The 27,998-nt window shown below is 34.8% G+C and overlaps 8 protein-coding genes across 8 annotated transcripts; 2 read left to right on the forward strand and 6 right to left on the reverse strand.

Moving 5' to 3' along the window:
• Positions 1-1,167: 1,167 nt before the first annotated feature.
• BKA55DRAFT_526434 (uncharacterized protein) lies at positions 1,168-1,467 on the reverse strand (the record flags this gene model as incomplete). Its single annotated transcript, XM_046188839.1, has 1 exon — positions 1,168-1,467. A coding segment is annotated over one exon (300 nt), but the record flags the coding sequence as incomplete, so codon positions are not given.
• Positions 1,468-3,892: 2,425 nt separating this feature from the next.
• On the forward strand, positions 3,893-5,163 carry BKA55DRAFT_208504 (uncharacterized protein). The gene is made up of 2 exons (XM_046185144.1): positions 3,893-4,015; positions 4,083-5,163. The coding sequence occupies exon 2, from the start codon at positions 4,094-4,096 to the stop codon at positions 4,931-4,933; it is 840 nt and encodes a 279-aa protein (XP_046042968.1). The 5' UTR covers positions 3,893-4,015; positions 4,083-4,093; the 3' UTR covers positions 4,934-5,163.
• A 229-nt stretch (positions 5,164-5,392) lies between these two features.
• BKA55DRAFT_526188 (uncharacterized protein) lies at positions 5,393-7,130 on the reverse strand (the record flags this gene model as incomplete). The annotated part of the gene is made up of 2 exons (XM_046188816.1): positions 5,393-6,816; positions 6,875-7,130. The coding sequence occupies 2 exons, from the start codon at positions 7,128-7,130 to the stop codon at positions 5,393-5,395; spliced, it is 1,680 nt and encodes a 559-aa protein (XP_046042969.1).
• Positions 7,131-7,185: 55 nt separating this feature from the next.
• On the reverse strand, positions 7,186-7,521 carry BKA55DRAFT_583545 (uncharacterized protein). The gene has a single exon (XM_046194222.1). It carries the CDS (start codon positions 7,434-7,436, stop codon positions 7,248-7,250), a length of 189 nt encoding a protein of 62 aa, XP_046042970.1. The 5' UTR covers positions 7,437-7,521; the 3' UTR covers positions 7,186-7,247.
• On the reverse strand, positions 7,409-8,175 carry BKA55DRAFT_583546 (uncharacterized protein). Its single transcript, XM_046194223.1, has one exon. It carries the CDS (start codon positions 8,085-8,087, stop codon positions 7,671-7,673), a length of 417 nt encoding a protein of 138 aa, XP_046042971.1. The 5' UTR covers positions 8,088-8,175; the 3' UTR covers positions 7,409-7,670.
• A 12,298-nt stretch (positions 8,176-20,473) lies between these two features.
• Positions 20,474-21,848, forward strand: BKA55DRAFT_583547 (uncharacterized protein). Its single transcript, XM_046194224.1, has one exon. The coding sequence runs from the start codon at positions 20,703-20,705 to the stop codon at positions 21,840-21,842; it is 1,140 nt and encodes a 379-aa protein (XP_046042972.1). The 5' UTR covers positions 20,474-20,702; the 3' UTR covers positions 21,843-21,848.
• Positions 21,849-22,400: 552 nt separating this feature from the next.
• On the reverse strand, positions 22,401-24,370 carry BKA55DRAFT_489794 (uncharacterized protein; the record flags this gene model as incomplete). The annotated part of the gene is made up of 2 exons (XM_046186249.1): positions 22,401-23,043; positions 23,382-24,370. Coding segments are annotated over 2 exons (1,632 nt in total), but the record flags the coding sequence as incomplete, so codon positions are not given.
• Positions 24,371-26,783: 2,413 nt separating this feature from the next.
• On the reverse strand, positions 26,784-27,803 carry BKA55DRAFT_526157 (uncharacterized protein; the record flags this gene model as incomplete). Its single annotated transcript, XM_046188811.1, has 1 exon — positions 26,784-27,803. One exon carries the CDS (start codon positions 27,801-27,803, stop codon positions 26,784-26,786), a length of 1,020 nt encoding a protein of 339 aa, XP_046042974.1.
• Positions 27,804-27,998: the final 195 nt, after the last annotated feature.

Below are 27,998 nucleotides of genomic sequence, written 5' to 3' on the forward strand. Positions count from 1 at the left end.
GCTTAAACTAAATAGTCTCTTTATATTACTATGAATTTTACTTGAATATTTATCCTTCGGGGGGAAAGGCAGAATGCTAAGCGCCATCACAGTATCTATACCGTAACAGGCTACCAAGGAAGAATAGGGATTGCACAGAAACGTATATTTCCTGGTAAAAGTTAAAACCTATATGGCTAGCTAGTATTCATTATCCCTCAGCGACCACTGTTTTAATTTAGTCGAGTACCGGACTTGAATCGAACCCTGGGAACGATGTGGAACGGCGCGCTGTATCTCGACCCAAGAACATCCACCTCGCCTCATGGTGCGTACTTTATTATCCTCTTCCAACGTCCATTTACCACCGAATGATCTGCTTGCCGAAAGCGAAGCCTTAGGGGGCCCTCTGTCCTTCTGAGAATGTGATACAGACCTGTCAGCATGCGGCTGACTTTGATCAGGAGTCCAATCAAATTGCAGTTGAAACGTCGCCTTTACTCCTCTGATAATGCGCTTTAAAGAAACATTTCTAAGAGGCAATTCCTTAAATAGAGCGACAAGAAAAGAACCCTGGTTGAAATGGGTTGCAATACTTCAGTGCGTTGAAGTAATGTTGATTGTAATCTTGGCAATGATTTTGATCATTTCGGCTCCTGTTGAACTTGCCTATATCTGAGTTCTTATAATTAACCGGTTAATCTCGCAGGTGCCTCTGGGTTGACGATTGTGCGCACTGGACTGGAGTTGGAGGGCTATGGTGTCAGACACCCATGCCTGTGTGGATGGGACTTTTGGATGTTCAAGTGAGGAGGGTGAGGCGAACCTGAGCCACCATCCATAAAGCGACGATGTTTTGTGGTCGATATTCTTTTTCTCAAACAAGCACATCATCTAGTCAAAAGTCATGAGTCTCCCATCTGGTCCTACCTAGCCTAGCCATCCTTACCCCCGTATATCATGCCCAAAATTGAGCTACCAGATTCCTCACGAACCGCCAACTTTGGAAAACGACGTATCCAATTATCATAGAGGCTGCGTGAACCGGCCTCAAGCATTAGGCTTTATAGCTTTCTTCAGATTCCGACAGCCATGGGGCACTGACATTGCCGGCGTGATCGTTCTCATTCCACTTGTGAATCAAGGTGTGTATAAAAGAGTTCGATGGAGTTTGCAAGTATGAGGGCATCAGGGGTGAGGTAAAGAAACTGATCTTGATTCGGGTTCCAGTTGAACTTGAAGAAGGAGATCAGCTGTGCTGAGTTGACGCGCGATACTCTCAGCATCGGCACCGGCACGAATGCGACGGACAATCTCGTGGACTTCGGCCTCTGGCCGAGTCTGTATAGCGCGATAGATAACGGCAGCCGGGTGCGACACTTGAAGCGCTTTTAACCTCTCTCTGAAATTAGCCTCAAGTGTTTGCCGGTAAACACAATCGATGTGCTTTTCTCGACACCGAGAACATGTCGGCCGAGCACCGTTGCACTATGCAAACCATTCAACCCACGATTAATTAAACCTCCAAGAAAAGCGCTACTTTGAGGTTGTATAGATAGAGTTTGGTTGTGGCATACCTTGCTTTTCCATTGTCTACAGGACTCGCAAGCTAAAGATGTAGAAACTCTTCTTCGTGCTAAGGGAGCTGTTTGATGCCCGGCATGGGTCTCTACCGGATGAGTGCGCGGAGCTAGGAGTAAAAGTCGGAGATTAGTCTTCTGACTTGAGTCGTGTGTTGACAAGGTCGAGGAATCTGAGAAATTGGAAGTTCTGTTTGGCGGCATATTTGACGTTCTTAGTGACTGGTTGCGGCATTGAAATATATGCAAGGCTACGGCCTCTAGCTATTAACTGAAATGATAACATAGCCTTTTAGCTAGACCCTTAAAGAAGCTTACGGGTAAAGCCAACGTGTATTATCCACTATGTTCTCATGATCAGATAAATGCCGCCCCTTGCAGCGGCTGTTTTCTCAACAAGAATGATGTCATGGTAGTTAAAGGATGATCCTCGCATGTCACAATTTTACACACATTTTCTCCACCATTGATTATATAAACCAGATTAACATATCATATCTGCCTCAACTCTAAGGTCAGCCCGTTGCGCCGCAGCCAAGCAGAGCGAAACGTGAAAAGTCCTATGTATATCGTTGGTATACTTTATATATTTACATAATCGAGGAGAGCGATTATCGTGATTTGATGAGACAGACAAGATGCTTACCCGGCGCCTCGGGTGTACTGGGACCCTATCAATATTGACACCAAGTTATTGTAATAAGAATACCTTACCCAGTCACTATGATAAGGACGTGATATATCTTCAATGTCAAAGAACTAACTATTTTCTCTCTTTCTTTCTCCCCTTCCCCACACTAAAAGCTAAGATTGGGCCGATAGAGCCCATCTTTCGAACCCATATTATATATGATGGCCCTATGAAGCAAAGCTTTGGTCATCATAACGCCCCTCTTTTTATAGCGGCTTTATTTCTTAATCCTAATCCCATTTCCCATTCTAAATCATTAGTAGTTACAGGAAAGATTTCTTATATTGTTTTATGTGCCTAAGCCTTTCCAGTATGCAATCTACACCATCTCCCCCTTTAACTACGAGGCTATACTAAGAGGTTGGCTAGCAGCAAAATCGACCCAAACTTATCTGTATACGGGCTCGAAGAGAAAGCTATGTTTTATTAATAAAGATAGGCTTATATCGAGCTAGCAAGCATTTATAATGACCAGCGAGGAGCGCGACATTAGCCGGCTAGCCGGACTGGATTCTTATGGAGAGTAATATTCTAAGAACTGGGCACTGAATGCTGAGCGATCTCGACTAGAAGCGGAAATAGCCCATCTAAACTACCTTCTTGTAGCCCACAAGGATTGTTGTGGCGCTTCACAGGTCTGCGCGCACTCCATGCACCTGGGGCTCCCTCAGAACACAGCGGTAAGCGAGGCCTCTTCCCGTTAAGACTGCAAAACTTACTAGACTGCTAGACATGTAATATCGCTAAAAATAGGACAACCATGAAGGTTACTGATTCTGCCAGTAAAATCGAATGAATTATTCTGTGAACTCGGTAAGAAATTGCACCTCGAGGCTATTTCCCATAGCGCAGTATGTAATTGTTGAATAGCTTATTTCGACTGGCCGCTGACTAACGAAACCGGCATAGATTCCATCTACGTATAGTCTATGCAAGAACTCTTCAACACTCAGATTGCCGAATACTTTCGGGGCTCAATGGCCGGTAGATTAGCCCCCGACCGAGCGGCCCGTTCCTCGACCTCAAATCTGGGGCTGGGCCCTGGCGATTGTCACGCCTGGTGCGATTAGCGGACTACCCAACGCACCTGCGACGGCGCTGTGCTCCATTTCAATGGTGCCGGAAGGCTTTCATGATGGAGATGGACGTTATGGATCGTAGGAGAAGCCACCTCGCTGATACCTCCACTTCGTACAATAAGGCCAAAGTGTCCCCTTCATAGTCAATATGACGCCTCGCTGATACCTCCACTTCGTACAATAAGGCCAAAGTGTCCCCTTCATAGTCAATATGACGCCTCGCTGGTTTGAGAAAGTCGAACCCAAGGCCAAAAGCTGTTGCAGGACGCTCCCCGAGAATCCGTCTCGGCTCCTTCACCACCATCACCTTCGCCGACCCATTGATTGTGTGCCACCAAGGGCGGCATAGGCAGGGCGAGAGGTCGATACTAGTTTAATCTGCGAATCGAGCAATCGGATTCACTGCTATTCCGGCAGCGAGATTTTATATAATCAAGCCGGCCCGCGACGTAAGCGGTGAGGTCATCATCAAGAAGGGTAATGGCCCCTCCTTGCCACGACTTACTCTTGGCGACGTCATATCTACGTCTGTTCCCTCCAGCCCAATCGCGGCTCGTCCGCCACCGACTTCAGGAACTAAATATTTGTCCAACTTCCTTGAAGTTGGTTTCCAAATCAACAAAGACGCTACTATAAACAAATCTTATCAATGATTATTCTGAATTCTTAAAAGAAGAACTAAAAAGGTAGGGTATGATTCCCGTAGCTCCTCATTTTACGTCTGCGAGTTATTATGTCTAATCAACCTACCAGGCGACTACATTATGGATGAAGGAGGATCAATGGCAGTCGATTCTATAAAAAATAAGCTGGGTGTCGACATCTCCAATACACTACCTATTTGCTCCAATCCCTTTTGGGGGCAATGGTGTTCAATTGATCAGCGAGCCCTTCCACAGTCGACGGAAGGGGGGATTTTGGCGAGCGTTTACAGGCAAAGTGAATTCTTGTTTAATGATTCCATACCTACCTCCCCAACCAGATCCCTGGATCACTGGAGTGATCCATACCCTTCCGCCACCTTCACGGCTACAACCTCAGTCTTTCCGACGCTAATTCCCCAAATCTCGCACCAGTTAGGCATCCCGTCTCCGCCCCTAACGGCTAAAAAGGAGGAGCGTCAAAAGCGCAAGCGTTGCTTAAATAAAAATTCAACTTGCAAATCTTTGAGACGAGATTCCTCTCGAGACAGCAAAGCCAGTACAGCAACAGGAGGAGGAGGTACTGGCTGTTCAAACAGACCTTGCGGTACCCACGGCCACCATGGTACTGAGCACTCGAACCAACAGGGCAAGAGCCATAGCCAACATGCAAAAGAAAAGAATCGTATTGCGGCTGGCAAATCCCGAGCTAAGAAGCGAGAACATATGCTAAGAGTCCAGTCAGAGGAGCAAGAGCTGGAACGAACCAATCACGACCTGTCCAACTGCTTAGCCAACCTGACTCGTGAGGTCCAGGAGCTCAAGATGAAGCTTTTACAACATACCGATTGCGACTGCTCGCTCATCCATGACTACCTCGCCGCAGAGGCCCAGCACTACATCTGTGGACTCAGTAAGCAATCGCAGCTCGAGGCTATTTCCCCTGGCGCAGCATGCAATTAAAGTACTATACGGGGAAATAAATGTGAGAGTAGGGAAGCGAAGAGCGATAATCCTTTTATTTTCTTGGTCTATTTATCTTGGCGTAATTATGCATGACGTTCATGTTCTCACAGAATACTCGTGCCGGCATGAGCACGGGAATCGTTCTGTGTTTATAGTCGCCCTAAAAGAATGCTCTGGTCTCACGATTCGCCCATCTCCTAGTCGCCTTGTCGCCTTGTTGAATGGCACCCATGTGGGTCGTGAGCGTAGAGCGGCTGTTCCATCTCGACCCCGTCAGCGGAACCCCGCTGATGACTGACGGGCGCCGGATGCTACGGGCCGGCTCGGCGTACTCATATCGTACACGCATATAGTCAGGAACATGAAGGAACTATATGTATTGCAGCACTCCTTAGCTCGTTTAGCATACATCACACCCGTCTCCAAGTCCCCCCTTCCAAGTGGAGCATGATGATATCAAGGTCTCCCACGATCCTTCAGCTTCGTACAGTAGTGCACTTGTAGGCCCGAGCCGCCTCGTTCGGGGAAACGTTGAGCAAAACGCCGACGAATCTCCGCCCACCCAAGCTGCTCCTCTTCCTTCAGTTGTATGAGGAAGTTATCTTCATCGTCTGAATACTTTGCCCCTCGTACGGGAGCTCGCTTGGTTGTTTTTTTCGCTGCGACCGAGCGGGTCGAATCTGGACTCACACCGGCAGCCTGCGGATGATTTGTGCAAAGGGGCCACTCAAACTGGAATTGAAACGTAGTCTGGCCATTTTCGGTAATGCGTTTCATTGAAACATTCTTGAGTTGCCATTCCTGAAACTGAGCAAGAAACGCACTGGCATCAGAGGAAACAGATCTTGGATGCGATGGTGTTGGACTCAACACGCCGAGTGCCGGCGTGTCACACTCACCTAATGAGTGAGCGACAGCTCTTGTAGATCGCCTCCTTTGGCGAGAATCCCGGGCACTGGTGGCCGCATTGCGTATCGAACAGGAAGGGGACCTAGAGACCTTGCGACGCTTGCGATCTTGGTGTTCTTCATCGTCGATATCATCGTCTTCCGAGCCAGATCCCTGAACTTTTGGAGGCGAAGGACAATAGTCCTCGTCACGCACGCATTGTGGAATATCGAGGCCATCCTCACTGCCAGAGCCTTCAGTATCTACGTCACTGTCCGTATCTTGCACCATTCTATGTGCATGTGAGGATCTGCGACGAGAACGGCGCCGGGACGGCAACTCCTGAGACGGGGGAGACATTCGGGCTCCAGATGGCGATCCGGATTCAGCCTCCGAGGACTCGGACTCAGCATCGCTGGATCCGCAGCTGGTGTGGTCGAAGTCTTGCTCTTGCTGTGATTTGGGTGGCAGCCTTACTGCGGGGGATGAAGTGTGGGCTCCAGAGACGGCATCATCGTGCGATGTGCTCGCACTCACTTCGCTACCGTGTAGTAGGGTGTGAGCCATCTCCTCGGGGCCGGCAGCAATAGGACTGTATGTGCGCCTTGAAGGGGACGTGGGAGTATTCTGTGCCCCATGACAGGAATCTTCGTCAGAGAGAGCATCGATCATCATGCCCGGCTCGCTGGTGGCTCCGATAGCTTTGGTGATAAGCTGTTCTTCGTCTGACACACCCAGACATGGCTGACCTTCGGGGCTAGTAGGCGAGACGTCAAGGCCGGCATCTGTACAGGCCGTCGAGTCTCCAGCGGACGTGCGATTCGTCTGATAAGGAGATTGTTGATTCGGTTCAGGATCAGTAAGGGGACCCATATGTGAGTTGTGTGTCCAATCTGGGTCGTCCTCTCCTACAGCTGGAGATACTGTTGGCGTAGTGTCCACACCGATGGCGGCCTCCGACTCAATTGGACTGTGTTTGGTACTCGTGCTATCTATAAACAGGCTGTTAGGGCTTACGCCAGAAAGGATGATAGTGTTAAAAAAACTTACCCAAATGGTCTGCGATGCTGGTCGTAGGTGTTGTGCATGATTGCGAGTGGTCGAGATCTTGACACTCATCGTCACCTTCATCTTCCGTATCAGAATCGTCATCGGAAGAAATCCAAATAGCATCGCCCTTGGATTTTCCATCAGCCGACAAGACTGCCTCTTTGTCGCTCAGGGATACAGCGACTGCTCGAGAAGCAGGGGGAGTGAAGCTCTGCAGCAGTGTGTGCTGTCCAGCATCAGAGGTTATCGAAAACATGTTTGAGTTGCCGTGTGTTTGGAAGTCAAGCGATAAGGCGGTTGCTCTGACAGGATGGTGAAGCTGAAAATGGGCGGGAGTTGTCCAGCTTATATGCTCGCAGCTGAACCACACAAGTCATATTGTCCGAAGGAGCTTAGCCGGATATGTTACTGCCGTTTCCCCTTTTCTCCAAGTCCAGGTTGAGTCAGATGGAGGCAGGAACGTAACCGCTCTCCTCTGTGCCAATAATCCACTGCCGGGCCACACCGATGCAGCTGTGCTGGACACATGAATCCCTCCTCGCTTCATCTTCTCGCACATCATCAGGGATCCACGTCACTCGCTGGCAAGGCAGAGTCCTCGAGATGCCATATGAGGCAGGTCTTGATGGCTGTTGGGCTGTTCACGCAAAATGCATGATCTCCAGTTGGTCAGACAGCACGGGGGACGGGAGTTTCCGGCAGTATTAGCTCTTTCGTCTGACCGTGATGAAGCTCGACGCTGCGCCCGCACATGTTGATCGTCACAGCCAGGAACCTTTTGAGCCATTCAGAGAGCTCAAGATGCCGCCATGAACGTCTTATGATCCCGCAACAGCGAGACTAACGGAGATTGCACGCGTGCAACACCAACAGCTCGCCGTAGTGCGCCCGGCCCTCTCCTCCTTCTCACCCAATCATCCCTTTCGGCATGCTGGCTTGCCCCGTTTCTGAAGCGCCTGAGCCATCCCGATCTACACGGAAACAAGTGAGCCGAGGACCAACAAGAAGTAATCAAGGAACTTCCGCCCAAGCGGCGGGTAGTCTTGGCAACCCCTGAACAGGGAATTGGTGACTCGGACCCCGTCGAGCGGCCCGTGATCAGACGCTTCACCCGCTCTACCCGCTGAGGGAACCAATCGGGGAGCAAGTTCGTGCCAGAGGCCTCTGGGGCCACCCGTCCCAGGCTCAGGAGGCGAGTCCGAGATGGCACCATCCTCCATCATGCAGCAGGGGGGCATTGATAAGCCACTGCGGCATTTCTGCCATTGGATGGGCGTCGACTGGAGGCCTCACAAGGGAAAACATTGCCGTGAGATGCTCTGCTGCTGCCTGAGAAGCATCACACCGCTGTGAGGCGGCCCAACCTGGGGAACGCTCCCCAGACTGTTGGCGTTGTTAGATTCTGAGAGAAGAGGACGGGAAAGGAAGCCGTACGAGACACAGAGTAGAGTTAGTAATAACATCAGAGGATAAAATGGAAAACGAATACTAGAACATGTCTCATTCCCTCCGCAATCAGGCGTTGGGGGCGATGCAGGCGTCGCGATAGTTGGTTAATCCCTCTGGCGAGAGAACTTCGTTCCAAATCAGAACGATGACGTGGCAGAATGGGCGAAGGGGGCTGGGCTGAAGGCAGCGATGCTTGCAGAAGAGGGAGAATAGCGGATGCCAGCGGGCAGAGCATAGGAAGAAGCAGAGGTCAAAGATACATGCTGCCAGGGTTGGAGGAGGTCGATGTCTTATATACAGAGAATCACGTGATGTGCGGTCGGGTTGGTGTGCGGCGAGCGCGCCTTGCCCGTTTGGGCGGTGCTGCTAAACCGGAGGCAGCAGCAGCGTGTCCGCGATTACTATAATAATTAAAATAAATAAGTAATAATATAAATATAAAAGAGAAAAAGTAAATTATAAATAAGATAATAACTTTAACTTATATTACCTTAATTAATAATATAATAATAATAATTAAAGTAATTTTTAAAATTAAAGATAATAATAAAGTAATTATTAAAATAATACCTTATATAAAACCTAAGTAAGGCTTATAGCACTTAAAGCTACTTAATAAGGTAATAAGGGATAATAAGATATATCCTAATATAAATACTATAACTATAACTAATTTAGGCATATAGTATAATAATACCTTAAACTATAAAAACTGTAATAGTAAAACTAAGGTAAAAAACCTCTTAGACTAACTTAACTATTAGGAATAACTTAAAGTAAATATAATATAATCTTATATTATAAATTAACTTTTATGAAACTATCTATAAAGACCTATAAGGGATAAAAGAAAAAGGAGCTTATAGAAAAAGAGAAATAATAATAAAGACTTTATAAAAATAAAATTAATAACTAGTACTACTATTAAAAAATAAAAAACTTAAAATAAAAAGAATACTTTTAATAAAAAAAAAAAAAGATAATAATAAAAGAAAGATAATAAAAAAGGTAATAAGTAATAATAACTAAAAGTCTTAAGAATAATATAATAAGAAATAATAACTATCTTTAATATAAATAAAAAAACCAAGTTAACTAGTAAAATAGATAATATCCCTATTAAAACTATAATAATAAATAAGCTTTAAGAAAAGGAAATAGCCTTTAATAAGGAATAAGAGGCAAGAGCTAGAATTTATAATTATTATTATTAATACTCTTAAAATATAAGATATAGAGGAGGAGCAGCATAAGTAACTATATAATACCTCTATAAGGAAGATAAATACCTTAAGTAAAAATAAAAGTAATATTATAAGCTATTATTTAATAAAGTAGGAAACAGGATGTAAATATTACTAGAAGAAAGGTATATATAAGGAGCTAGAAAATATAGAAATACTAATATAATTAAACTTTTAAATATTAAAGCTTACTATATTAATAATACTATAAACTTATTATATAAAGAAAAATAATTTAATAAATAAAATAATATTTAAATATTTTTAATAAATAAATAATATAAAGAGATCTTATAGCTATCTTATAAATACTATTAATATAAATTATATAAATAAGAAAAGCTTAATAATAATTATTTCTTAATAACTATCCCTAGTATACTTAATAGTAAACCCTATTTAAGGAAGGAAATAGAAAGATATTTAGTATATATATAGTATAAAAACCTAGGAGTAGCAGAACTATAATTTAATATAGCCTACTATTAACAGACCTATAAAGTAAACTGACTCTATAAGGGAATTTAATAATTATAAAAGCTTATAAAAAATACTAAAAAGGAATTCTAGGTAATTACTAAAGGAAAGTTTAATTACCTAAGGAAACTAATAAAAAAAACTAAGTTAGATAATAATAATATAACTTAAGAGAAAAATTTTACCTTAGTTAATAATACTAGCTTGGAAACTACTAAAGAACTAGTATACTAGTAAGAAGCTAATAGACTCTACCTATGTAATAACCCTATAAATCTCTAATAACTTAATAAGATTATAATTATAAAAGATATAATTAATAATAAATAACCTAGATAAGGAATTATACTAGATAAATAAGATATAGAATTAAAAGAATATCTTTAGTAATTATTATATAATAAAGAGTTTAAAAAAGATTATATTAATAAAAAAGGATACTATAATAATAACTATAAATAAATTTACTAAGATATATTAGGATATAAGAAATACTATTTATAATAAAGCTATAGATATATAAAATATAAGGATAAGAATAACTTAGACTAATAAGTGCTCTAAGAGCTATATAAAATAGCAAGCCTAATAGCCTAATACTAAAAGTTTAAATTAAGGGGAGATAGCTAAATGCTTAAATTAATTACAGAGCTAAATATAACTTTATTAACCTAGACCTAGTTATAGAGCTTGGATTATTATAGAGAAAAAAGCAAGTCTTATATCTAATTATTAATATAAAAGGATAACCTTTTAATTATAATAATAAAATAATAAATTAAGAGATTAATTACTTTAAAGTCCTTATTTAAGGGAGAAATTAAAAAATAGACTTAAATATTATTTCCCTATTACTAGATATAGATATTATCCTTAGTATACTATAGCTTAGATAAGCAAACCTATATATTAACTAGCTAACTAGCTAAGTTACTTTTTAAAATAACTTAAATAATAATAATAAAATAATTATAATAAATAATAAGAGATCTTAAACCCTAACTAAAGATAATAATATAAGTATATATAAAGTAAAAAATTTACTACTTTTAAAAAAAGCATAATATAAATATATAAAAGGCAAGAAATAATAAAACTAATAAGCCCTAGGCCTTATTAAATACTAACTATATAACCTAGATAAGTAATTAAAATGCTAAAAATAACTTAAAAAAAAAAAATAATAAGATTAACTTAAAAATATCCTAGAGAAGTATTATATTTATAAAAAACTATTTAAAAAAGAACTTAAGATAAAGGTATTATAGTATAGCTACTAGAATTATAAAATATAGCTTAAAATAAATAACTTGCTATTTTGGAAGATTTATAACCTTAATAAAAAAGAACTTATTACCCTAAGAGATTACTTAAATATAGAATTAGTAAAAGGAAATATTAAGATATTTAACTTATTAATAGGATTTTTAGTAATATTTATCTTAAAGAAAAATAAGAAGCTATAACTTATTATAGACTATAAGAGGTTAAATGCCCTTATAATTAAAAATAGGACCCTATTTCTACTTATTATAAAACTTAAAGACTGCTTATAAAGTAAATAAATCTTTATTACTTTAGACCTTAAGGGAGCTTATAACCTAATTTATATTAAAGAAGGAGATAAATAAAAGATAGTATTTAAAACTAAATTTAAACTCTTTAAATATTTAATAATACTATTTAAACTTACTAATATACCTATAATATTTTAGCAGATAATTAATAATATACTCTAATAATACTTAAATATCTTTATAATATATTACCTAAATAATATCTTAATCTTCTTAAATAATAAAAAAGAATATAAGGAATATATTTATAAGGTTTTAAAAGCCTTATAAGATACTAACTTACTAATTAAATTAGAAAAAAGTTATTTTTATATAAAAAAAGTAAACTTTTTAAGATATATAATCTTACCTAGTAAAATTAAAATAAAATAAAAGAAAATCTTAATAGTAATAGATTGGCCCCTACTAATAATAATTAAAAAAGTTCAGAGCTTCTTAAGATTTACTAATTATTACTAAAGGTTTATTAGAGATTTTAATAAAATTATAAACCCCCTTATAGAACTTATAAAGAAAAATAGGAAATTTATATAAAAGCTAAATATATAAATAGTATTTAAAGTATTATAATAAGCTATCCTTAGCAAACCTATATTAATTATATTTAACCTTAATAAGGAAATAGAATTAAAGACCTATTTATTAGATTTTACTTTAAGAGGATAAATTAAATAATAAAAAAAAAACAAAAGCTTTACCTAATTATATTCTATTCCGATAAATTATATAAGGCAGAACTAAATTACCTTATTTATAATAAAGAATTCCTAGTAATTGTTAACTGCTTTAAGGAGTTTAGATACTACCTTATAGGAAGTATATATTAAATTAAAGTCTATACTAACTATTAGAATATCTTATACTTTACTATAATATAAGAACTTAATTAATAATAGCTATAGTATATCAAATACCTATATAAATTTAATTTTATAATTATTTATTATAAGGGTTTAGATAATAAATAAGCTAATATTATTAGCTAATAACTAGATTATAATACTAATATAATAAAAGTAAAAAAATAACTCTTAAGGAAAAACAATAAAGGAGAATATTAATTTACTTAATAAGTAAAAACTCTAAGACTTATAAGTAATAATAAGTCTAAGAATTAAAAAGAATAAATAGAGAAAATATAAAATAATATTATAGGATATAATATCTAAGACCTTATTAGGAGTAAAGCTAAAATACCTACCTATAATAATAAATTATAAGTACTAAAATAATTTAGAAAAAAACTAATATAAGATATATATAAATATCCCCTATATAGCTACTAAGGTATTATAAAAACCCTAAAACATATCTAAATATATTATAATTAAAGAGGAATTAAGAAAATAGTAAAAAAGGTTATTAAATAATATAACTTATATATAAAAACTAAAGTATAATAATATAAACCTTATAGCCTACTACAACTACTAAAAGTAATAAAAAGACTATAAAGCTTAATTATAATAGACTACATAACTAAGCTACCCCTATTAAAAAAACCCTTAACTAGAATCTTTTATAATAGTATCTTAGTTATAATAAATTAACTTATTAAATTCTCTTATTATATACCCTATAAGGAAGATATAAATATAAAGTAACTCTCTTATATTTTTTATAATAAGATAGTTAGAGAATATAGATTACCTTATAAAATCTTAATAAATAAAGGAATAATATTTATAAGTAAATTTTAGCAGGTACTAATGTTATATATAGGACTAAATTACTAATTCTTAATAGTATTTAGACTATAAATAAATAGATAAACTAAATAAATAAACTAAGTATTAAAATAATACCTATAAGACTATATTAATTCTAAATAAAACAATTAGGTAGAAAAGCTACTAAGTGCCTAACTTGCCTATAATATAGTATATAATAAAAGCATAAAAATAACACTATTAATAGCAAACTTTAAGTTTACTCTAGACCTATATTATATAGCATAAGAACTAAAAACAGTTAACCTAGCTGTTATAATTAAGAGCAAAGACCTAAAAGCTTTATATAAAGAACTAAGAAAAAGACTTAAATTTATTAGAAAATAAATAAAAAAATACTATAATATAAAAAGGATTAAGAGATTAACCTTCTTAAAGGGAGATATAGTCTACTTAGCTATAAAAAATATTATAATAAAATAACTAAGTTATAAATTAGATTATAAGTATATTAGGCTATATAAGATAAAAAGAAAAATCTTAGAAAATAACTATAAACTAGACCTATTACTAAAAGTTAGGCTTTATTTAGTCTTTTATATTATATTATTAGAATTAGTAGCTAATATAATATAAGTTAAGACTAGTAATAAATTAAAAGGAATTAAAAAACTAAAAGTCTATAAAGCAAAAGTAATTATAAATATAAGGAAAATTAATAAATAAATAAAATACCTTATTAAATAAAAGGATTACTTAGAAAATAAAAACATATAAGAACTATCTAAATACCTTACTAATACCTAATAATTCCTAAAAGATTTTTACTAAAACTAAAAGAATTAAAAAAAGTATTAAAACCTAATAAATTTTACTTAAACTACTTAATAATAGTAAACTAATCCTAGAAGGAGCCGTTAATTATAGCACCCTCTAAAATAGCCTACTTATTATACTCTGCCTTCTCTAATTTATTTATAAAGCTAAAACTATATTAAATTATATCTAATCCTTTTACCTTTACCTAATAATACTAATACCTTAAATAAGTAATCTTAGCAAACTAAGTATTTAGTATATTATAAATATAAATAGACTTTACCTAAAGATTAATTAGTTTATACTTAGTAGCCTCCTCTTTATACTTTAAATAATACTTCTTATTAATAATCTTCTTAGCTAATATTATATTAGTAAAACTTATAAAATAATTTTATATAAATAAAAATATACTTACTGCTATAAAGAGACTATAATTATTATAGGATATTCCTAACTTAATATAAGGATTATAATAATTTAATTTTATAAGGTTAAGAATATAAGAATCTTCTATTTTTTAATAGATATAGTTAGAATAAGGCATAATAAGATTCCTAAATGCCATAATTAGGATATAAAGAAAATTGCAATTTTTAATAAAAGTTTTCTTAGCCTTAGATATGCAGTTAGATATTTTAAGGGATTATAAGAGTAAGATTTTACTTATAAAGGATAATTAATAAAAAAATATATTAACTAGGCCTTAAAGATAAGGCCTAAGGGAGGGGAAGGATTATATTATAACCCTAGCAGTTCTATTATATATACCCTATATTTTCTACTAATTACTATACCCTTTACTAAAGATAATTAGTACTAAGACTTTATAATTAAAGCTAATTTACTATAATTAGTATTAATTTATTTAAATTATTACTAATTCCCTAAATAACCTTACTAATTACTAAAGAATATACCTAATATATATATATACTCTTTAAGCAGTAAATAGAACTTAGCTTACTAGCTATTAATAAGACTTCTTTACCTAAATATACCTAACCTGCTCTATTTATTATTAAGAGACGTGACACTTTGTAACTGCTTAGTATAACGCCTTACAACTCTGCAAACATTAAACCAAGTACGGACTAGTTTACCTGTTTAAAACCTAACCCGTTACACGTGCCCTACTACATGCATTTAATTAATTAAGCTAGTTATAACTTCAGGTCGATTTAACTTTCGCTAACTAACTTACATAAAACTTAACATAATTCCTTTAGTATATTTTAACTTTAATAGAATTTCTAAACCCTGCCTTTACCCCGCGTTTATCTAACTCTGTATGCAGACTCCCCTTACCAATTCAAGAGCAGCTCTCCGGCAACGTCGGCTGCCCTTGCAGACACACTGAGGAGCCACTCTTCGTATGCAGCTGAGTTGCTCGTGAAGGCAGCAAGGAAAGCTGCCTCGTCTGACCGAAGAGGATGACCTTCCCTTAGGGCCGTTTCTAGGTCTTTAAGACCTGATAGCTCGTCATCGACCCAGTTCGGATCAATTAAACCAATACAGTGCCTCTCTTCTATATAACTAATTAACCAGATCAGGCTGCAATTAAAGACAGCCACCCTGACGAGGTTAGATCTGCCCCTCAACGAGAAGTTCTCTATAACGGCAGCGACCATTATACGCATCATACGGAGTTCTTCTTTATCAGCTGCCTCTAGGGCAGGCCTAATAGCTAGATCGAGATTGTAGCTAGTTATGCAGTAGGCATGATTATATGGCTGCAGGCTATTTTATACAGGCATCGAGGCGGCATAGCTATTATGCTATTAGCAAGAAGGGTTAGAAGGGAAAGTCAGGTTAGATAATATACTTAAGTATAATAGATAAATTAGGTATAGTATATTATAAAGGTTAATTAAGGTATAGTCCTTTAAATAGGTTAAAGGAAGAAGGTTAATTTAGCTACTAAGATATAACTAGTATTAATATTACTTAATTAAGGCAGTAATTGCATTATTAAGGCAGATAAACCTTATCTAATTCTAACTTCTATAATAATAGCCTGCTATAAGGGTCTTACTATTTAAACTATTAATAGAAAAGCTAAAAAGCTTAATAGCCTTATATAAGGCTAAAAGTAAGGGAAAAAATTTTTTAATTAATTTATATATTTAGCTACTTTCTTTTAATTTAAACCTTTAATATTAGGTATTTTAATATAAGTTTTTTATATAATTTTAAAGTATTTAATAACTTAAGTTATTTTTTTTTTACTTTTTATTTATTTAATACTTTATTATAAATAGTATATAACTTTTTTTAATATATCTTAATATATTTATTTATATTTATTATTATTATATCCTTTTTTATTAAGGCAGTTATTAATAAATTCTTTACTATATAATTATTACTAAAAGTATTTTTCTAATTTTATATTTTATTTATTTAATATAACTCCTTATTTAGATTATTTATTATTAATTAAAGCCTAATTAAATACTTCTTTAAGGTTAATAGGTTTAGAGATATATTTATTTTCTAATAATAATTTATTATTATTTATATCTTTTATAATTATAATCTTATTAAGTTATTAAAAATCTATAAGGTTCTTATATAAGTAAAGTCTATTAACTATTTATTAACTTTATAATTCTTTAATAATATTTAAACTTATATTATTAATTAATAGTTCTTTTATAAAGTAGTTATATTATTTATTATTAATTTATTCTTATATTGTTTTTCTTATTTTTAATATTATTTAGTAATTTCTTTAAGCTATTCTTTTATATTAAGGTATTATAAATTTATTATAAGTTAGCTAGTTAATATTTTCCCTTAGTTATTATATTAAATTCTTTTTCTACTTCTTTAATTATCTACTAAAAGTATTTAATACTTTTTTATAATTCTTTTATTTTTTAAATTTATTTATAATATATTAGGCTAAATTATAATATAGCTACTTTAAGGTTATTATACTAATAATATACTAGGTATTATTATAAGGAAGTAGTTATTATTTTCTTTATTTTAGTAATAATACTTATACTAATAATACTTATATAATACTTATAGAATATCTTTATAATTAAGGTTTATTAGTAATATTTTTATATTATTATCTTTATTAAATTATAATTCTTAATATAATAGTTTTATAATATTATATTAATAATAGGCTTTAATTTATATTTCTTTAAGTTCTTTAATATTCTTTTATTTCTTAGCTTCCTATATATACCTATTTTTAAGTAATAAATATATATTATTTTTAATTTTATTATATAATAGTTTATAAAGTTATCTTTATTTATTTTTAACTTATTTATCTTCCTTATAAAGATATTATATAATTATTTATATTATACCTCTTTTATATTTTATATTTTAAGAGTATTAATAATATAGCTATATATTTTATTTCCTACTTCTTATTCTTTATTAAAGGCTTTTTCTTTCTTTTATAATTCTCTTTCTATAAAATTAAATACTTTATACTTTATAATATACCCTTTATTAATACTTATTATAAAGGTTAATTTATATTATTAATTAATTATCTTTATAAGGATATTATTAATTCTTTTATTTATTATTTATTATACTTAAAGTCCTATTAAATACTTATAAATTTCTTATAATATAGGTTTTTCTTTTTTTAAGATATTTATTTTTCCTTCCTTAATAACTTCAAAGGTTTATAATTCTTTAAGATATTTTTTTATAGGTTCTCTTAGTATTATATATTAATCCTTATATAAAATATTAAGTTATTTTTAACTCATAGTATTATTTTTTCTTCTCCTTAAACTTATTACTTTTAATATTTTTAAAATACCTTCCTTTTATTATAATACTAGCTTTTATAATATCTTTATATATAAGGAATAAGTCTTATAATTCCTTAATTAAACTTTCTTTATATAGTTTTTATTTTAATTTATTTTTCTTTAATATAATAGTATTATATATTTTATAACTACTTTATATTATATTAAGTATTTAGGTATATAAAGCTATTTAATGGTTTTATTATTTAATTAGTCTTAAGGTTTACTTATTTTAATTTAGGTTCCTTAATTTCTTAAGCTTTAGGCAGTATTATATTATATATTAAAACTAATTATTATTATAATACTTGTATTAAAATATATCTTAATAATAGTTATTATTATTACCTAATTAAATAGCTTTAAGTATTATAAGTCTTAATTATATTTTATATAAGATATTATTAGATTAGTTCTTTTATTATTATTTATAACTTTAAAAATTACCTTAGTTATTATTATTATATTATTAATTAAGGTAATATAAGTTAAAGTTATTACTTTATTTATAATTAGCTTCTTTTTATATATATATATATTACTAGTTATTAACTTTAACTATTATAATAATATATATAATTAAGTCTTTAGGCTTATTAGCTAAGTATAATTTTTTTTTAACTTTTTCTTTTAATTCTTTATAATAAATTTCTATTAAGGCTTTATTATCTTATTTAATTTTAAATATAAATTACTAAAATTTAATAAAGTAAGTAATATAAGACTTATATTATTTAAATATAAGTAACTTTATTATAACTTATTATTTTTTATTAATTACTTTAAAGTTATCTTAAGGGATTATTTAAAATTATTTTAATTTCTAAAGATATTTTAAGTATTTTAATCTTATATATTTTCTTTATTTTTAAAAAAATCTCTTAAAATAGGTTTAAACTAATTCTTTACTTTTTCTTAAATTAAGCTTATAATATATAAGAGTTTCTTTATAAGTATATTTAATTTATTTTAATAAAGGTAAAAGTAAGCCTTTATTTAAGTTAAAAGTAAAATTATATTTATAGCTTAGCCTTTAAAAGGTTTTAGCTTAAAAGGCTTAAGTATTTCTTTAAAATCCTATTTAGTACTTCCCTTATTAGTAGTTATAATAAAATATATATTTACTTAAGTTTATAAAATATAAATAATATTATAAAGCTATTAAACCTTAATTATTATTTTAATAATATTAAGTAATAATTTAATTTAAAAAGGTATTAGGCTAATATTACTAAATATCTTAATAATATAATATTACTTATTTATTAATATAATATATTTTAAATAAAAGCTATTAATATATAATAATTATAAGTTTTAAATAAGAAAACTAGTTTATATTAAGTATATATTTATAAATTATTTAAGGTATTTAATTTAATTAAGTTAAATATTATATTTCTTAATAATTAAGTAATATTAATAAAGCTTATTAATATAAAGAAGTTTTATTAATAGCTAGTAAGCTAAGTTTTATAAAAATTTCCTAATAAATATAATTTATATTATAAAAATAGCCTTATAATTTAATAAAAAATAAATATAATTTAAGGGTTAAATCTCTAAGGATTGCTAATACTTTATAGTAATTTAGTCTTAAAGTATTATAATTTAAGTAATTTAATAAAAGAGGATTACTACTAGGAAAAGTACTTTTATTATAATTAATAGAAATTATAAGGGCTATATAATATAGCTGTATGGGTTATAATAATAATAATTAATTTTAAATTATATAATTAGCTTTATTAATATTTAATAGTTAATGCCTATAGTAATTAAAATCTTATTAAAATAATAAATATTAAAAAAGGTTTAAAGCTATTATAATTATACTTTACCTTAGTTTAATATCTAGTAATACTATTAGGTTTACTTTAAATTACTATAAAGGAGTTTTATCTTGCAGTTTAGACTTAATCTACTAGCAAAACTTAAAGATAAGATAGAGTGCTAAGAAAAGCTATAATAAATACTTTACAAGTAATATTTTACTAGAGAATTAGCTATACTAGTTATAAGTAAATAAAAAATATAAGTTAAAATAATACATAATAAAGTGGCAATATGGCCCAACTTTTCGTCATATCATCGTCTAGCTTGTTATCTAGTTTCGGGCTTTACTCGATTAAGAACATTATTGCCAAGGCTCGGGCCGTTAATGGAGTCCTCATTTTATAATAGTAAGACTCTTATATCATGTAATAAAGGCCAATGGACAGATGTGTTGGTTTTGCAAAGTTGCCTAGGCTTTGCATCCGAAATAGGTTACTAAATTCAGGGTCAAAGGTCTAATGCGTTTAGCTTGCCCACTTTTGTTGGTTGTGTATATCCACCGCTCCTCTCGGTTAAATGTCATGTTACCGAGTCTATTGGTTAGTTTAGGCCAGTTGCATACAGCCAAATTCGTCTTAAATTAGATATAAGATGTCAATCCAGAAAGCGAAGCGCGTTTAGACTTTCTGCAAAAATAGCTCAACATCACGGAAATGCACCTTACCAGAAATTTTCTGCCATTATCTCAATCGTGGCTAATATGCCTTTTCATATTCATCATTTACACGCCAATTCTGGTTTGGCTCGGATATCATTTAAACATCACCAGTTACTTTGGAGGCTACAGAATACATTCTGAGAATGAAATAGGCCAAACCTCACAGCCGCCCGAGGCCCCAGCTTGTCTTTCTGATGTATATACAACAAAGCCCAACGATACTTGTGACTCATTGGCTCTCAAGTACAGCGTCTCTTCTGCAGAAATCTTTATTAACAACCCTAACATTCTCGACTGCTACGACATGGTCGAAGACGTGCCAGTTTGTTTACCATTTCAATGCAACACCTACAAGGTCAAAGAAAACGACACCTGCATCTCTGTGGCCGACTCCTTAGGTCTTCGCCCAAGAGACATCGTCACTCTCAATCCCTGGATCGATGACGATTGCCATAATTTCCCGTCGGGCACGATAACGCTCGGTAGAATCATTTGCACTACGCCATCTGACGGCCAGTACAATAACATTGTCAACAACGCGGAATCAGACCCGGCATACTCTAAGTATGCTGACGAGCCTGTTCCACTACCTAAGAACGCCAGTCTAGCTAAAAACACAACTAAAGAGTGTGGACGTTGGTATACAATTCAGAAGGAAGATGACTGTGTTCGGGTTCTGGGCCAGCACTATATGAGTCTTTCTCTCTTTACAGCTACCAACCCGTCGATATCCCCAGGCAACTGTACCACGAGTCTTATCCCAGGACAAACCTACTGTGTCGGCCCAACTAAAAAAGCTCTCCGGAAACCATTTACCCCTCCTCCATATTGGCGCCTCGGATGCTATTCCAGTGGGATAGATCCAACCAAATCCACCCGTGTTTTGATACTTGATAAATTGAGCCACGTCAAACCTATGTCTATTCTTGCTTGTCAAGCCTACTGTCTCTCACAGTCGTTGCCCCTTTTCGGTCTACAAAATGGCGACTCTTGTCTATGTGACGATCGCCTGCGTATGGATAGTCGGCGTATACACAATTGGTCCTGCAAATCTCGCTGCAGCGGCGGTCCAAAAGTTTGTGATCGTGAGCAAGACGCTATTGAAGTCTTTAGTTCTTACGAAGAAACAGGTGTCGAGTACACTAGTATCGGATGCTTCGTGAGCAAGGACGAGCGCGTGATACGGGGCAAGGACTATATCACTTGGGAAAATAGAACTCTGGAAGAGTGCGCAAGCTTCTGTACTGTTGGCCTCGAGACTGACTACTTTGCTCTCCAAAAAGACAATCTCTGCGTTTGCGGCAATGAATTGAATCCAAGGGCTACAAAGGTTAGTATGGAGGAGTGTGATTTAGAATGTATGGGTGAGAATAGGGATACCTGTGGTGGAAAAGGTAGAACAAAGGTTTATACCACGAACTCTAACTATGTAGTATCTTCTTAATTTAGCAAAGACATATATCTCTTTTTTCTTTTTATAAAGTATTATATAGGTTTATCTTTTTTATTTTTTTAGAAAAGCGTAAACGCCAGATATACATAGTGCATTAACCCAATACCAACAAATAGAGCGCACAACAAGGAGGCATTGCGAATCAAGAAGTATGTTAGCGCTCACATGATCCGCAATTATCTTTAACTCTTAATACCGCCTATCTTGGGAACCATGGTGATACTTCAGGCTGTATCGGTGGACATATTTTGCTTTCTTTGTTGTTATGTTGAAGTAAACACTGCTGCGTGATAATACACCAGAACGCGACGCTAGCTCGGAGCTCGTTTGCATGGCAAGTTATCAGTGAAAGACAACTCAGCAGGTTTTTTACAGGTTGGAGAAACTACGATAGAGAAATAAATTGCATACTCTCATTGCATGATTTACCATCCTTCTCAGTGTCCGTCTCAATACTTACTCGTTATTCTCCTCCTCAGTATCCCCATAGCTCAGGTAGTCATCTTTCTCTGCATACTCTCCCTACAATAAGGCTAATGCATAACAGTCGGAAACTTCTCCACCAGTCACAGTATACATGAGATCTTTACTCTTAAGTAACTCGGCACCCCCATCTGGGTCACTAGCCAAAAACATCTTTGACCCACGGTCGTCGGAATAGTCACACAAAATAGGGGAAAAGACCTGTTCGTTGGGATCGACAGCCAGGTAATAATAGTCATCGCTGTTATCTTCTGGATAATATGGCACGAGGGCAACAATAACACCGCCGTCGAGGATAGTCTTCTCTTCGTCCACGCGGAGGCGCGATACACCCAGAACGGACATGGTGTTGTTGTAATAGTGCAGGATGCGTTGAGTGTCGTCGATGATGAGAACATCGTTCTTGGTCGACCACATTCCGGAGCAATAGGGATTGTCTTCTCCTTCAATGAGAAAGGCGTACATGTTGCCACTGGCGCAAGGAACAACCTTTGTTGTGATATCTGAATCAACCATGAGAGCTAATTCATATCCGGTCGAGAGGTTGTATGAAGAGTTCTTGAAGTCCTTAAGGTCGTATGAAAGCTCATCAGAGCCACCTTCGAAATCCAACGTGTTATCCGCGGGTTCCTCGGCCATTTCGTTATCCGAACTGAGTTGCCTGACTTTCATACGGCGGAACGAATCATCGTTCCCGAATACGTCGGAACTACCTTGATCTGGCTCCAGTTGACCATCTACCTGCTCCTGGTCGGGAGTGTTGGTTTGTGTCGGGATGTTAGATTCAACTGAAATCCCGGATGTAGGGGGGACAGGATCCTGATTTGATGCTTCAGTCCCAGTCTCTACATTATCTGTTGCTTTGGGGCCGTGAGATCTGTCAGTCGTCTCGGGAGGATTGACCGAATTAGTCTCAACCATATTGGTCCTAGCCGTATTGGTTTCGGCAGTGTTGGTAGTGGCGCCTGTTGTTTTAGATGGAAGCCCAGGAAGTCTGTTCGAATACCAGTCAGTATTAAAGTCAGCAATGAGACATGGAGGACTAACTTGATACAGCCTTGCGCAAGAACATTGTCTTTGGTGTCATGAATTGTGAACTCCTTGAGACTGAGAAGGTCAACGTACACCCTGTTACGGCAGCTCATCTGCGTGCTGATTCCCGTACAGCCGTTGGTTTCAGTGAATCCAGCGTCGAGCTTGTTATCTCCATTAAGGCCGGCTTTAGCCGCTACTTTAGCAACACCCTTAATGGAAGGTTTATCAATGAGAGCCACGTCCACGCTAAAGCCCGCTACCTTGACACCACAGCGTAGACCAAGAGGAAGACCAAGGGTAGCAGATAGCATAAGCTCACCTTCAGCCTCAAAGATAGGCTTGAAGGAAGGATCAAAGTCGCGCGCAGTGCTGGAGCGGGGGTTGACAAAGTCAACGATTGCTTCAGTATTCTGCAAGCCCATCTCGGCACCAACCAAAAGTTTGCCGTTGGCATCAGCATCGAGCTCAACGCGTGAATCAACAGTAATAGCGGGTCCGATCCTGACGATGCCGTAAGAGAGACCAGGGAGACCGACGTCAAGGAGTCTGTGCTTGAACTCTCGCTTGTAAGTCAACTGAGCATCAATCCCAATTTGCAGAACAAAACGGATATCAGTGTTTAAAGAGAGTTGACCAGTCTGAAAGCCTCCAATTGGCGACCAAGATGCCTTGCCGGCGATCCTGGCGCTTCTAGAAACTCCACATCCGACGCAGTAGATGTTCATGTAGCCAATCACATTACTGTCTTTGCCGCCCTTCATCGTCTCGCCTTTGTTCTTGCCATTTGCCTTGCTAATTTGATCTGGCTGCTTGCCAAATGCTTTGAGGAGAATAGAATCTCCCCAAGGTGATTGGACTTGCTTCAGATCGGGATCTATAAGCTTATTGGCACGAGGGTCTTTGGACGATGGATCAGGTAGTTTCCACGAAATGTCCTTGTTAAAGCCACCAGAAATAGCGGTAGCTTTACTGATAGCTTTGTAGACCGTAGTGAAAGGCTTGGTTACGGTTTTGAGAGCTTCGAAGACTGAGCCGAAGGTGAATTGACCCATGACATGATAGCGCCACGCTAATTTCCCATATAAAAAAAAGGTGAATTGACCAATTCACCATTACAATAAGTGGTAGGGGCAGATGATAAAAGTCAAAGGGGCAGATAATACCGGATAATTAAGGATGAAGGCGGATAATAGAAGTAAGTCTGGTATTGCTTAATAGAGATAATAGAGTGCTTTTATAGAGATTTTTTATCTAATTAGATAGTATTAAATAGAGGCAGATAATAAAAGTTAAATAGGTAGATAATATTAGATACTTAAGAATAAAAGTAGTCTAATAAGTTTTTTAACTTAATTAATACTATAGTAATTTATAAACCTATAATTATACTAAAGATTAAGGTTTTAAATAATAATAGATAGTTAATAATAAAGGCTAATTTTATCCTTTAGGCTTTAAGATATAGAAATAAGATAAAAGTAAGTCTATTATTACTTAATATATATAATAAAAGGGGCTTTTTATTTAATTATATAATGCTAAATTAAAATAGATAATAAAATTTAAAGGGATAAATAATAGGAGATAGTTAAGGATAATAGTAGATTTTATCCCTTAACCTTAATACTTATTCTTAAGAATTTATATTATATAATAGATATTAAGATTTAAGACTTAAAGTTTAAATAATATAAAATATATCTCTAGGGATTATTAATATTATATTATAAGAGTAATAATTAGTAACCTTTAAGAAGATTTTTTATTTAATTAGATAGCTAAGATAATATTAGATAATAATAAATAAAGAAAGATATTTTTATTTATCTTAGTAGATAGTTAAAATAATAATAAATAACTAAAGATAAAAAGTCTATTATTATTTATTAGATTAAGTAGTTATTATATATTTATATTTAGTCTTATATTATAAAGTATTTAATTAGTTAATACTAAATCTTAGATTAATAGCTTATCTTTCCTTAATTAATTAAAATAAGAATAGTAATCAGGCTAGAAGTAGTAAGTCTATACTAAGGTCTATTATATTAAAATCCTATAATTCTTAGTATTAGGTAAATATATTAATATAATTATAAGATAACCTTTTAATAATATTAGTAATTAATTAATTATATAGTTATTTAATATATAGTAATTTTTTATACCTTTCTAACTCTAAGAAGATTGCTTTTTAAGAAATAGTAAATTAATAAGGATAAAAAAGTTAGATTAACCTATAATATAATAGCGCTATATTAATTTCTTATATAAAAAAAAGGTAAATTAACTAATTTACTATTATAATAAGTAGTAGGAACCTACTTGGGGTTAGCTCTGGCTTTTTTATTAGCTAACCTAAGATAGTACTTTAGCGCCTTAGTAGTATGGCGGCCCCCGGCTTTTCCTAGCCAATCAGCGCCTGCGCCAAGCTAGTACTTTGGCCCATATTACTAGCAGACTAGAGGTTAGGCGTTAGCTCTGGCTTTTTCATTAGCTAACTTAAATAATATAAAATAAGCAGATATTATAGTATATAATATATTAGTATATAAACTTATTTAATATATAAGCTTATTATATATATTTATTAAATATTACTTTTTTTAATAATAAAATAATTTTAAAATAAATAAAATATTTTAATTAGTTTTTTTAAAATAAATCTTTTATTATATAATATTATTAGCTTTATTTTAAGGAATAATTTAATTATAATATATATATAACTACTAGATAATATATTTTATTAATTTAATTTCTTTTTTAATATTAAATATAAAAATAATTAAAATCCTATTTAATAGCTGTGTATTATTAATAACTTTTTTTAATTATTACTCTTATATTTGTTTTTAAAAAAAATATTAAGATATAATTTAATTTACTTATAGGAATATTACTTTTTAGAAAATATAAGTAAATATTAAAATAAAATAAAGTAAAGTATTACAGCGCAAGACCAGGTTACCCTAGACCCGTATATCAGGATAGCTATTTGGCAGTAAGCCGGATATCTACTAGTCACGTGGCAATATGTTATTACAAAGCTTTAGAAGCTAAGCTAGAAGATCTCCAGAATGTAGCTTAAAGAGCTATGTCTTATTAATAGAGCCTGACCTGCTTATAGTGCCTATCTGTAGTAATAGACCGTATTCCGTCTAAAGCATTCCCCGTCTACCTGTCCTGCCGAACCCAGCCCGTGATATAAAGAGGTAAGCTATTAGCACTATATAAATTCCTTATTAAAATAAAATATAAGTAGGCCTACCTATAATTATAATAACTCTAAGAGTAGACACTAAAACTATTCTTATACTTAAATTAAGAAGTATATATAGCAGGTACTTTAGTACTATGCTTAGCTTATCCATCCGTAGACCAAGAACCGCGTGTGCTAGAGACGGGGTTCTATTACTCGCTGTTAACGCCTACCAGCTTGTTCGATTCTTCCCAAACCTTCCCTGCAGCCTCCTCGTCGTAAGCCCAGGGGGCGTATCCAACCTCGCTCTGCAGCCAGTCTCCTGTAGTATCCGCTGGCTCCTCCTCGGCGAGGTTGCTGAGGTACTTGCCGCCTCGACCTTCCCATTCCTTACTTAGCGCAGCGTAAAGGGTTGTGGCCGCTCCTTGGGGCACGCTCTTCATGCTCTTGTGCAGCGATTCATTCCTTGCCAACGACTCTAATACCTCCTTGCTGAGATATTGAGAGAGATTGGTCTGGATGATACCCGGGTGCAGGGAGAGGGCGTGCAGTCCCTTGGACCCGTACCGTCTTTCGATCTCGTTGGCGAAGTAGATGTTGGCCGTCTTGGATTGTCCATAAGCAGTCCAGGGGTCGTATGGGTCGTTTTCAAAGTTGAAGTCGTCGAGACGGACCTTGCCGTAGCGGTGGGCTGAGGAGGCCACAGAAATCACCCGCGATTGGAACTGAGGCGTGGAGGCTGCGAGCAGATCGGGCTTCAAGAGTTGGAAGAGGAGGAAGTGGCCCAAGTGGTTGGTGCCAAATTGGGTCTCGAAACCGTCCTCGGTCTTCCCCTCAGGTGTGGCCATAACGCCAGCGTTGAGGATGAGCAGATTAAGCTTGTCGCTCTGGCCGTGGAAGGCCTTGGCAGCTGCTCGTACCGAGGCGAAGGAATCTAGACGCATCTCTATGACGTGAATGGGCGCATTGGACTTGGGGCCGGGTCCGTTCTTGACGTTGTCGACGGCCTGCTGGGCTTTGGCCGAGTCTCTGGCAGTGAGGTAGAGAGTGGCACCGGTGGCATGGATAGCTCGCGCTGTTTCGACACCAATACCAGAGTTTGCGCCCGTCACAAGGACAACCTTGCCGGCGAGCTTGCCGATTAGGCCTTCATCCTCAACGACTTGAAGAGCTGTGGGCCGCGCATCTCCAGGACCCTGGGTGCTAACGTGGGAGGCAGCGTATCTAGACATTGCGATGGATGGTGGCTATGTTCTTAAGGAGTCTGGCTTGTGCGGTAAGTGGATGGTGTTGTTGTAGTCCGTGAATGGTGCGTAACAGTCAGTTTGAGAGAGGAACACCGTAGTTTTATACCACCAGTGTGTGTGCCAGGTTCTGTATTTACAATCAAGGCACTCGGTAGGGAGAGCTTAGGGGACCTGTCAGAA

Source organism: Fusarium redolens (genome assembly GCF_020744475.1).
Source record: "Fusarium redolens strain MPI-CAGE-AT-0023 chromosome Unknown BKA55scaffold_23, whole genome shotgun sequence".
NCBI classification, from domain to species: domain Eukaryota; kingdom Fungi; phylum Ascomycota; class Sordariomycetes; order Hypocreales; family Nectriaceae; genus Fusarium; species Fusarium redolens.

Coding starts and splice junctions, on each gene's coding strand:
- BKA55DRAFT_583547 (XM_046194224.1), top strand. CDS start 20,703: ATGGTCGAAGACGTGCCAGTTTGTTTACCATTTCAATGCAACACCTAC.
- BKA55DRAFT_583546 (XM_046194223.1), bottom strand. CDS start 8,087: ATGGTGCCATCTCGGACTCGCCTCCTGAGCCTGGGACGGGTGGCCCCA.
- BKA55DRAFT_208504 (XM_046185144.1), top strand. CDS start 4,094: ATGGATGAAGGAGGATCAATGGCAGTCGATTCTATAAAAAATAAGCTG.
- BKA55DRAFT_583545 (XM_046194222.1), bottom strand. CDS start 7,436: ATGATGTGCGAGAAGATGAAGCGAGGAGGGATTCATGTGTCCAGCACA.